Genomic DNA, 12457 nt, shown 5'->3' with positions numbered 1-12457 from the left:
AAATGTCACAGATACGGCCAAAAAAAAAAGGAACCAGGCCCCAGAGTTTTGGTGGGGTTTTTTTGTTTGTTTGTTTTTGTTTTTTGTCTTTTTGTCTTTTCTAGGGCTGCACCCACGGCATATGGAGGTTCCCAGGCTAGAGGTCTAATCGGAGTTGTAGCTGCCAGCCTACGCCACAGCCACAGCAATGCCAGATCCGATCCGCGTCTGCGAGCTACACCACAGCTCACATCAACACTGGATCCTCAACTCACCAAGCGAGGCCAGGGATCGAACCTGCAACTTCAAGGTTCCTAGTCGTATTTGATAACCACTGAGCCACGACGGGAACTCAAGAGTTTTTAATTTTAATGCATTGAGATGCTAATGTGCATGAGATTTGAATGCACAAGGAAAGTTTGAAAAAATCACTAAAGACAAAAAAAAAAAAATTTTAAGAGAATTAAAACCTACCTAGTGAGTTCCACGTATGAAACCAAGAAATCCGAAGTCACCAGAAAGTAGGGACGCTGAACACAGCATTCCTGGGTCAAACCTGTACCCCCAAAGGGGCTGGTGGTCCCAGAGCAGTGAATACTTCCCTTTCTGCACAGCAAATGTTTTTGAGAGAAACAGCCTCAATTTAGACATTGAAGATTCCAGAAAATTAAGTTCAAATATATATTATTTCAAAATTTAAAGAAATTTTCAAATACATGAGGAAATAAACACCAAGAGTAAAAACTGGCAAAAACAATCAACAGATATAAATCTCCAAGGATCTCAGTTACTAGAATTGTGGAAAGAATATGAACCACTTACTTTCAGTGTTTAAGAAAGAAAAATATAATTTTGAACTGCTTAAGGAATAGAATAAAAAACCGTTAAATACGACCAGGCAAATATGAAAAAGAACTTTCAAATGAAATGATATTCTAGAGACTATAAAGTGTAATAGTTGAAATTAACTTGGTCCATGGGTTAAATAGACAATTATCCACATATGAAGAGAAAGCTGAAGAAACTGTTGTGTATACAGACAGGAGGTAAAAAGACAAGGACTATAAAAGGAGAAAATTGAACATACAATCAGAGTCCAGAAAGTGAGAATATATTCAAAGTCCCAACGTCGGGAGTCGTTGTTCAAAGAGATAATGACTCAATTCTCCAAAGTGATGAAAGACAGGAATTCACAGATACTGAAAACTCTACACCAGCTACGTAAGACGCTTGGTTGTGAAATTGAAGAAGATTGAAGACAAAGACTTAAAATCAGATGGGGGAGAAAGTCACAAAGAATAAAAAATCAACTGCCAGCCACAGTGGAACAATGAGTGAATAAATGTTATTTTGTGCAGCAAAACTAACTTTCAAGAGCAAGGGAAAAAACATGGCTTTTTCACATAATGAAACAGAGAATTTATCACCCAAAGATTTTTCACCTTAGTGAAACTTGCAAAGGATGTGTTTTAGAAAGAAGGAAGAGAACGCCGGAAGCATATTCTGAGATGTAAGAAGGGCTGGAGGGAAAAGAAATTACAAAATATGGAGGTAAACAAACATGATCTCTATTATCCATAAAATAACAGTAAGAACAGCAACTGCAGTGCGGTATTAAAAAGATGTAACTAAAATCAGACATCAAACAGAAATGTAATGGATAGGAGTTCCCATCGTGGCACAGCGGAGACGAATCCCACTAGGAACCATGAGGTTGCGGGTACAATCCCTGGCCTTGCAGTGGGTTGAGGATCCGGCATTGCCGTGAGCTGTGGTGTAGGTCACAGATGCGGCTCAGATCCCGAGTTGCTGTGGCTGTGGTGTAGGCCAGCAGTTGTAGCTCCAATTTGACCCCTAGCCTGGGAACCTCCATATGCCACAGGTGCGGCCCTAAAAAGCAAATAAATAAATAAATAAAAATTAAAAATGTTGCAGTTCTCACTTCAAATATAAAAAGAAATGTAATTGATAAAAAGATATCTTTTATGACAAAAGGTATAACGTACATAGAACTATATCAAGTGAAACATATCCAAGATATTTTTAGAGAAAGAGATTAAAACTTTACCAAAGTAAGTAAAGAAATCTGAATTAAATTGGAGAGACACATATTTTCAGGTACAATAAGATTTAGTGCCAATAAAAGGGGCTAGAGAAGGGGCTACTGCTGGGAAAGTAGGGAAGAGATTCAGGAACAAAATGATCTTTGAGAAGAGTCTTAGAAGTGCAGGTATTTGCAGCAACATGGATAGAACTAGAGAGTCTCATACCAAGTGAAGTAAGTCAGAAAGAGAAAGACAAATACCATAGGATATCACTTCTATCTGGAATCTAATATACGGCACAAATGAACCTTTCTACAGAAAAGAAACTCATATACATGGAGAACAGACTTGTGGTTGCCAAGGGGGAGAGGGAGGGACTGGGAGGGACTGGGAGTCTGGGGTTAATAGATGCAAACGATTGCATTTGGAGTGGATAAGCCATGAGGTCCTGCTGTCTAGCACAGAAAACTATATCTAGTCACTTGTGATGGAAAATGATGGAGGACAATATGAGAAAAAGAATGTATGTATACATGTGTGACTGGGTCACTTTGCTGTACAGTAGAAACTGACAGAACACTGTAAACCAGCTATGATGGAAAAAATACAATCATTAAACAAACATACAGGTAAAATTTACATATTTGTAAATATGTGTTGTATTGAAGGGACATTCCCGGAACAGGGAACCAACTGGGGAAATGAACCAACGTTGAATAAAAGAAGAAATGTGTGCAAAGAGAAAAGTGAATGTTCTGCCAGAACAAACCATCTATGAAGAGTAGCCACAAGGAAGTGTGAAAAGGAAGGTTGGAGCTCGTTGATGGGGACACTGAGAAACCATGGGGGGTTTCTTCTTTAGGGCACAGGAGCCAGAGTGGGACAGGAGCAGACCTAGATGGACTAGAGGAGGGGAAGGCTGGCTGGTGCTCAGTGAAATGGTCTTGTTAGGATGGTAAGGAGGGACTAAGCCACAGTAACAGACACGGGACTAAATGGGTCGGAAATAACACAAGACAAATTATGAAGGTGAAATTAACTCAAGAGCTGCCTAGGTAGGTGGAGCAAGTCAGAGAGGAGGGAGTGAAAACGACAGCAGGGTTCCATCTCATCACGGCCAACTGCAGTGATGTTAATACAGACAGAAACAATGGAGGTGGCATTTGTCACCCCATCCCATTCTCACCTTCTAAAGTCTACTCTGGGCTTTTTTTTTTTTTTTTTTTTTTTTTTTTTTTTTTGTCTTTTTGCCATTTCTTGGGCCGTTCCCGAGGCATATGGAGGTTCCCAGGCTAGAGGTCGAATTGGAGCTGTAGCCACCAGCCTACGCCAGAGCCACAGCAATGCAGGATCCGAGCCGAGTCTGCGACTTACACCACAGCTCACAGCAACGCCAGATCCTTAACCCACTGAGCAAGGCCAGGGATCGAACCCCCAACCTCATGGTTCCTAGTCGGAATCGTTAACCACTGCGCCACGACGGGAACTCCTACTCTGGGCTTTGATGCTTAAATGCCAGCTTAATTCAGAGTTAACACTTTGGCCGAGTTCTCTGGATGGCAGCGTAGCTCTGGGCTCGAAGCTGCTCCAAGCTCAGCTTCTGCAGCCACTCCAGTGACTTTGACCTGTCAGGTAGCAGCTGCTGTATTTCCTTTGGACCTCTACAATTTCTGTTCATCTTTTGCCTCCCTCAATCTGCACTTGCATTCTGTCACCTCAATCAGATGGAGACACTGCCTTTGTTGACAGCTGGGTCAGAAAACGTCATGATCCCTAGAATTTCACCTTAACTTCCTTGTGCCTGAGGATGATAGAAACGTTGAATTAGAGATACAGACAAAAGCTGCAAAAGTACTATTCATTCCACTGAACTGCAAAGCTTTGATCGTACCTAATACTTGCAAAGTCATCTTTACTAAAGATAACTCACTGTGCTTAATCTCCCATGTAATTGTATTAATACCAGTGTATTTTCTCAAAGACATATCGCTTACTCGAAGGCAGTAATAGAAATGTCAGAGGGAAAAAGGAAATAACTCAGGCCACTACACTCCCTTCTTCTGAAGCTGACATTCCCCAAGAGTTTAGGTGTCCTGCTCAACCAAAAATTTTGTTCTCTTTATCTTTTCAACACAAGTATTTAAGAGACGAATATTTGGGGACAGTACTCAGAGCTTTCTGAGATGCTGTTCCCAGGTTATACTCCTCCATTTGGCTCAAAGAAAATATTCCCCCCAAAAGAATATTTACTACTAATGTTATAATGAAAATTATCCCTGCCCACATCTTCCCCCCTTTACCGCCAGAGACACCTAATGCCAAACTCTGTTTCCAAGTTTCTTCTGGTATTTGCTCCCAAATTTTCAAAACTTTATTTTCAACTGGGGTAAAATACACATAAGATTTACCCATCTTAACCATTTTAAAGGGTATATTTTTATTTCTGTGGAACCAATCTCCAGAATTCTTTTCATCCTGCAAGCCTGGAATGGGTCTTCATACCCACTAAAGATCAACTCCCCACTTCGCCCTCCCCCTCGGCTTCTGGAAAACACCCTTCTATCTTCTCTATGAATCTGACTACTCTAGAACTCCCATATAAGTGGAATCATAAACCATTAGTCTTTTTACATGTGCGATCAGCTTATATCAGTGAGTATAGTGTCCTCAAGGTTCATCCATGTTGTATCATGTCAGAATTGCCTTCCTTTGGGTGGGTGGGTGGGTGTGTGTGTGTGTTGCAGCAAGTTTTTTTTGTAAGATTTTTATTTTTTCTATTATACTTGATTTACAACGTTCTGTCAATTTCTGCTGTACAGCAGTGACCCAGTCACACACACACACACACACACACATATATATATATTCTTCTTCTTCTTCTTTTTTTTTTTTTTTTTTTTTGTCTTTTTACCTTTTCTAGGGCCGTTCCCATGGCATATAGAGGTTCCCAGGCTAGGCGTCTAATCAGAGCTGTAGCTGCCAGCCTACGCCAGAGCCACAGCAACTCGGGATCTGAGCCGCGTCTGCAGCCTACACCACAACTCATGGCAACACCGGGTCCTTAACTCACTGAGCAAGGCTAGGGATTGAACCTGCAACCTCATGGTTCCTAGTCGGATTCGTTAACCACTGAGTCACGACGGGAACTCCTATATATTCTTTTACTCACATTATTTTCCATCATGTTCCATCACAAGTGACTAGATATAGTTCCCTATGCTTATAGAGCAGGATCTCATTGCTTATCCACTCCAAATGCAATCATTTGAATCTACTAACCCCAAACTCCCAGTCCATCCCACTCCCTTCCCCTCCCACTTGGCAAACACAAGTCTGTTCTCCAGTCCATGAATTTGTTTATTTTCTGTAGAAAGGTTCATTTGTGCCTTATATTAGATTCCAGACATGATATCATATGGTATTTGTCTTTCTCTTTCTGACTTACTTCTCTCAGTATGAGACGCTCTAGTTCCATCCATGTTGCTGCAAATGACATTATTTTGTTCTTTTTATGGCTGAGTAGTATTCTATTGTGTATATATACCACATCGTCTTGATCCATTCATCTGCTGATGGACATTTAAGCTGTTTCTATGTCTTGGCTATTGTAAATAGTGCTGCAGTGAACACAGAGGTACATGTAACTTTTTCAAGGAAAGTTTTGTCCAGATATATGCCCAGGAGTGGAATAGAATGGCCTTCCTTTTTAAGGCTGAATAAAATTCCACTGTATAAATATTTTATTTATCTGTTAATGGACATTTTCAATGCTTCCACCTTTTGGCTATTGTGAATGATGCTGCTTTGAACATGGGCATGCAAATATCTGCTCTCCATTTTTCTTCTAATTCCCAGAAATGAAATTACTGCATCATATGGTAATTGTATTTTTAAATTTTTAAGGAACTACTACATTGCTTTTTACAGTGGCTGCACCAGTTTACATTCCCATCAGCAGTGCATAAGGTTCCAATTTCTCTACATCTTAACACTTGTCACTTTCTGTTTTGTTCTCGGTTTTACGGTCGCCATCCTAATGGGTGTGAGTGGTATCTCCTATGACTTCGATTGGCATTTCTCTAATGATTAGTGATGCTGAGTATCTTCATATGCTTGTTAGCCATCTGTACACCTTCTTTAAAGAAATGTCTATTCAAGTCCTTTGTGTATTTTTTACCTGGATTGTTCATGTTTTCTCTTGTCAAGTCATAGCTGTTCACATATTCTGGATATTAACCTCTTCTAAGTGATTAACAAATATTTTCTCCCTTTCAGTTGCTTTTTCTCCCTGTTGATGGTGTCCTTTAATGTCAAAAGTTTAACATTTTGATAAAGTACAACTTATCTATTTTTTTCTTTTGCTTCCTGTGCCTTTGGTGTCATTTAGAAGAGATTATTACCAAATCCAATATCATAAAGCTTTTCCTCTATATTTTTTCTAACAGTTTCATGGTTCTAGTTCTTTGATCCATTTTGAGTAAATTTTTGCATATGGCGTGAGGTAAGGGTCTACATTTTTTTTTTTTTCTGGCTACACCCACAGCATGCAGAAGTCCTTAGTCCAGAAATTAAACCTGAGCCACCGCAGTGCCACTCCTGAATCCTTAACTGCTAGGCCACCAGGAAACACCCTCAACTTCATTTTTTTGCATTTGGGGGTGTTCAGTTTCCCCAACACCATTTGTCGAAAAGACTGTCCTTATCCCCACTGAATGATTGTCTTGGCACCCTTATTGAAAATCATTTGAGGAGAGTTCCCGTCGTGGCGCGGTGGTTGGCGAATCTGACTAGGAACCATGAGGTTGCAGGTTCGACCCCTGGCCTTGCTCAGTGGGTTAAGGATCTGGCGTTGCTGTGAGCTGTGGTGTAGGTTGCAGATGCGGCTCGGATCCCGAGTTGCTGTGGCCCTGGCATAGGCCGGTGGCTATAGCTCCGATTTGACCTCTAGCCTGGGAACCTCCATATGCCGCGGGAGCAGCCCTAGAAAAGGCAAAAAGACAAAAAAAAAAAAAAAAAAGAAAAAGAAAAAGAAAATCATTTGAGGGTTTTTTTAGGGGTTGCCTCTCTATTTTTTACTGGCATCCTTGGAGGAAGGAGACATGATATATATGAAGGCTGATAAGAGTCATAAATGCCTTTCCTTCTTAATTGGAAATTTAGAGATAATTACCAAAATTGAAAACACAAGGAGAGTAACTCAAGGATGCCAAGCTTCACCCAAATGAGGAGGTAAACAAAGAACAAGCTATGTGACGTGACATTAATCAAGGGAAGCTCGCACATTCTGGCCTACACGTGCCCATTTCCCTCCCGCCAGCTTCTGGCAACCTTCGCTCTACTGTTTCTATGAGACTGGCTTTCAATACCTGGATTGGACTTGAAGCTCAGCCTGCTAGGGTTATGACATGTACTGTAAATAGACAACTTTCTTTACCAGTAGTTGCTCACTAATTGAGCATACACTGCTTTTCTATTTTGAAATGTATCTATAAGGAGTTCCCATCGTGGCTCAGCAGAAACAAATCTGACCAGTATCCATGAGGACTTGAGTTCAATCCCTGGCCTTGCTCAGTGGGTTAAGGATCCGGTGTTGCCATGAGCTGTGGTGTAGGTCGCAGACGCAGCTCGGATCCTGAGTTGCTGTGTCTGTGGCGTAGGCCAGCAGCTGCAGCTCCAATTTGACCCCTAGCCTGGGAACCCCCATATACCATGGGCGGGCCCTAAAAGACAGACGAAAGAAAGAAAGAAAGAAAAGAAAAGAAAGCTATACGAGCACATTTATATAATGAATATAGTTTAAATTGAAAATTTCATTGCTTTGCCATATCTTATCATTTTGTTATGTACGCTTTATATCACTATTTGTAGGTAAAACATCATAGATACAGTGAAGCCTCCTTTGACCCTTCTCTAATCTCATTTGCTTCCTCCTTGAAGGTAACCACTCTCCTCATTACGGATAATTATGATTCCCTTACATGTTCCGGTCTAAGAAAAAAATATTTGCTTTTTGCCCCCAGTTCCTGGCACAGATCTCCTAAGACTCTTGGAATTGTCTGAGTGATAGGCGTGTCTTGTTATTTGCAGCAAAAGGCCCTTTGAACAGTAGCTGAGTTTATACAAATGAAGTGATTCTTGCCGGTGTCTGGGGATGACGAGATCAGACAGCTTCTGGATCAGGGCTGTAGCCAGACAGACCATCTGCCTTCAACAAATAGGCGACTAGATGCCCTAGAGATTGAGTTCTGTCTCAACGGCCAATCACTTAACCAATCATGCCTATAAAGTGAAAATCCCTAAACAGTGGAGTTCAAGGACATTCCAAGTTGACAAACACATTCCATGCCTAAAAGGTGAGGCACCCCAACTCCATAGGGATAGAGGCTTCTGTGCTCAAGATCCTTTGAGACCTCGCTTCAGCTGATTCTCCATTTGTATCTTTTACAACAAACTCTAACAGTTAAGTACAGCATTTTCCCGAGTTTTATGAGTCATTCTAGCAAATTATCAGAACTGGGCAGTGGGCTGTGGGTACCCCCGGTTTGTAGCCATGTTGAACAGAAGTGTAGGCAACCTGGGGCCCCAATACTTGGAGGTGCACCTGAAGTGAGAGTAATTTTGTGGGACTGAACACTTGAGTGTGTGGCGCCTGATGCTTAATTCCAGGTAGTGTCAGAATTGAATTGAACACTAGGACACCTAGTTGGTACCTACGGAGAACTGGAGAACTGGCCGGTGCCAGAAAAACAGCTCGAACAAATACACGGTATCATTTTTCACGGTTTTCAGGTTTATGTAAATATCACAAGATATGCGCTTCTGCAACTTGTTTTTTATGCTCAACCTCTCTTTTTTTTTTTTTTTCTGGATTCTCCACCTCTTTTTATAGAGCTCTAGTTCATTTAAGTTTCCTCATCTGTTTATCCCCTCTCGCTGGTAGACATGCGGATTGTTTCTGACTTGACTATTACCAAGAAGTCTGCCCAAACATCCTAAAGTAAATCTCTTTACACAAATATGCAAGTGTCTCTCAGGCATCGAGTCTGTGCACCTTCAGCCTACGGAGAAACTGCCACATGGCTCTCCAACGTGATGACACCACGGAGGCGTGCGAGCCCCTGGTGATCTTCATCCTCAGCAAACTATGTACAGTCAGACTTTTCCGCGTCGCCCATCTGCCGATTTGGGAAATGGTGTTTCTTGGTTATTTTCGTTTTGCATTCCCTGACGACTGATGAAACTGAGACGCTTCCCTTCTCAGTGTTGTCTGGACATTCAAGTTTCTTCTTCCGTGAACAGTTAGTTCTGTGCTAATGTTAATGTAGTAAGGGGCTGATATCTTTAAAAAAAACACACAAACTGATTTGTGAGCATTTAAAAATATATACCCAGAAGTTTTGGTCGTGGCTCAGCAGAAACGAATCTGATTCGTATCCATGAGGACGTAGGTTCGATCCCTGGCCTTGCCCGGTGGGTTAAGGATCTGGTGTTGCCGTGAGGTGTGGCTGTGGTGTAGGCCGGCGGCTATAGCTCCAATTGGACCCCTAGCCTGGGAACCTCCATATGCTGTGAGGGTGGCCCTAAAAAGACAAAAAATAATAAATAAAAATATATATCCTACACTAATCATACACTAGGTAACGACAGTCCCTTTATTTTTAAAATGATGTATCTATTTTGAGTAATAAAAATAACAGATATTTATTATAGAAGATTTGAAAAATACAGAAAAACAGTATGAAGAAATTTTAAATTTCCTGTGATCACACAGGCTAAGTCCAAGGATAATTACTGTCTATTTGAGATTTGTCCTTAAAAGTGTTTTCTTACTATGAATCGATACTTTGTTTTAGAAAATCAGGATTGTTTTATATAAATATGTATTTTTAGCATTTTAGTCTTTCATTTGTGGATATCTTAGCTCCTCGATGAGACGGTAAGATCAATAATGATAAAGGCCATATTTTATACTACTCTGAGTCTCCCGTAGCATCAAGCAAAATGTCTTTCCTCTGGTGGATCTGATATTTCCTGTGTTGCAGCACGTCCAAATGTGAGTGGTGTCACGGGCCAAGGTTCGGTGAAGGTTTTCGCATCATCCGATCCTACGATATTTTCGGAGCCACCCAGCTTCCTGTGCTATTTTATGTCTGTTCCTCTTCCTGCTACAGAAGAGTAAAGGAAAGCAGTTTGGGTTTTGAGAATGTTCCTGGTAAAAGAATCTCTCTAAATCCCGAGTTGATGAGTTATACAGTGATTTATGAGTCCCCCTTTAAAAGCCACTGAAGTTTATGTGTAGAATCACGCATTTCTTTCAGAGCACAGGTGCTGTGTGGACGATGTAAGCGTTGTCTCATGTGACTCCTCTCTGCAATCCTAGCACCTGATGCAAGTTGGTGATTGTTAGGGAATCTTGGTAGAATACTTACTTAAGAAGGATTAGTAAAAGTCTTCGGATTCCAAAGAAGAGCTAGAGAGTTTCTTTTGGAGCATGTTTACTATAAAAAGAAAAATGTTAGCATCCTTTGTAAAAAGGATTTACCTTACAAGTGGCCTTTTTACCCCATTCTCAGGGATAAGGTAGTATTTCATCAGTGGAGTCTGGGCCTCCTATGGATTCAGAGTCACGTACCCAAGTTCCCAATGTTTGTGCATTTCTGTGGATACCTGTCAGTGCCACTCATCTCAGTTGTAGACTGCTTTGGGGAAATAAAGATTGATTCCAGTACTGTATTTTGTTGTTTGAATTTATTATTCAGGCTCTTAGAAAAGTGGTACTATCTTTCAGGGGTTTTTTTGTTTTTGTTTTTGTTTTTGCTTTTAGGGCCATACCCTCAGCGCATGGAAGTTCCCAGGCTCAGGGTCAAATCGGAGCTACAGCTACCAGCCTACGCCACAGCCACAGGAACTTGGGATCCGAGCCACATCTGCAACCTAAACCACAGCTCATGGCAACAGCAGATCCTTAACCCACTGAGTGAGGCCAGGGATCGAACCCAAAAACCTCCTGGTTACTAGTCAGATTCGTTTCTGGTGTGCCACAACGGGAACTCCCTCTCAGTTATTTTGACCATCATCTTGTAAAGCCTGATTCCTTAGGCTAGGCTAGTGCCAGCATTCAATAGGTTTTCAGTGATAGCCTGTCAAGAAAATAAAACTTATCAAATTACACTGCAAAGCAACATATGCAAACAGTAGAACTTGAGACTTTAAAAATTAGTATTTGGCAAGAGGAAGGTAAAAGAGCATTTTGATACAAGAGACAATTCTAGAAAGGCATAGAATTGTTTCATATATGGCCTACCTTTTGTGTGCGATTAACTTAAATCTAAAATGTCATTGCCAGGGTTCTCTTGTGGTGCAGCAGGTTAAGTAAGGATCTGGCGTTGTCACTGCAGCGGCTCAGGTCACTGCTGTAGCACAGGTTCCACCCCTGGCCCAGGAACTTCCACATGCCATGGGCGCAGCCAAAAATAAATAAATAAATAAATAATTAAAAGGTTGGGGACTTCCCACCTTGGCACAGTGGTGAACAAATCCGACTAGGAACCATGAGGTTGTGGGTTCGATCCCTGGGCTCACTCAGTGGGTTAAGCATCCGGCATTGCCATGAGCTGTGGTATAGGTCACAGATGCGGCTTGGATCTGGCATTGCTGAGGCTCTGGTGCAGGCCAGCAGCTACAGCTCCAATTCGACCCCTAGCCTGGGAACCTCCACATGCCTCAGGTGCGGCCCTAAAAAAAAAAGACAAAAAGACAAAAAAAAAGTGAAAAATAAAAATTGAAATGTCATTGTTAATTAAATTTGGTGAAATGAAATGAATTTATAATTTATACAACTGTCTTATTAGAGAATGTCAGAAAATATACTTTATGTCAGGTTTGTGCATGTTGGGAAGTAATATCATTTAGATAAAAAATAAACTAGGGGAGTTCCCGTTGTGGCGCAGTGGTTAACGAATCCAACTAGGAACCATGAGGTTGCAGGTTCGGTCCCTGGCCTCGCTCAGTGGGTTAACGATCCAGCGTTGCTGTGAGCTGTGGTGTAGGTTGCAGACACTGCTTAGGTCCTGCGTTACTGTGTCTCTGGCGTCGGCTGGCAGCTACAGCTCCGATTTGACCCCTAGCCTGGGAACCTCCATATGCAGCAAGAGCGGCCCAAGAAATGGCAAAAATAAATAAATAAATAAAAATAAAAAAAATAATAATAACAAAATAAATTAGGCGAAATCCTCTTTCAACTGATGATTCCAATAAATTGGGATGCTTGTATTCTTCTCCTTGAGAATTCAATTTTAAGCAGAAACAGGAAAACTTTGCCTGAGAGGTATATGAGGTATTCTCTAGCAAAAGAGTAAAATTATTTATGTAGAAGTACCTGCCAAATTACACATGTAATCCAGAAAGGTTATTTATAGCATAACAAATTCATT

The 12457-nt window shown here is 41.2% G+C and overlaps 1 protein-coding gene across 15 annotated transcripts in view; it reads left to right on the top strand.

The window, feature by feature from the left end:
- LRRC63 (leucine rich repeat containing 63) overlaps positions 1–10757 on the top strand; it is a 46961-nt gene extending 36204 nt beyond the window's left edge. For 7 of the 15 annotated variants that reach the window (XR_014819476.1, XR_014819477.1, XM_084981791.1 and 4 more), the window contains exon 10: positions 10067–10757. Coding sequence is in view for 5 of the 15 variants with exons in the window: in XM_084981791.1 (XP_084837917.1) it covers positions 10067–10310 (244 nt within the window). In the remaining 10 variants the exon portion in view is untranslated. Of the gene's footprint in view, positions 1–2692; positions 2834–7892; positions 7962–10066 lie in introns of all 15 variants that reach the window. The other 8 variants (XR_014819470.1, XR_014819474.1, XR_014819473.1 and 5 more) reach the window with 2 other exon arrangements.
- The last annotated feature ends 1700 nt before the right edge of the window (positions 10758–12457 follow it).

The sequence above is a fragment of the Sus scrofa genome, chromosome 11, assembly GCF_054392235.1.
Source record: "Sus scrofa isolate SSC_HxYL_T2T_F1_AM1 chromosome 11, Sscrofa_HxYL_maternal_Yorkshire_Landrace_v2.0, whole genome shotgun sequence".
In the NCBI taxonomy this organism is placed as follows: domain Eukaryota; kingdom Metazoa; phylum Chordata; class Mammalia; order Artiodactyla; family Suidae; genus Sus; species Sus scrofa.
Note: the sequence above shows the minus strand (reverse complement) of the source record. Positions and strands in the feature narration are given on the sequence as shown.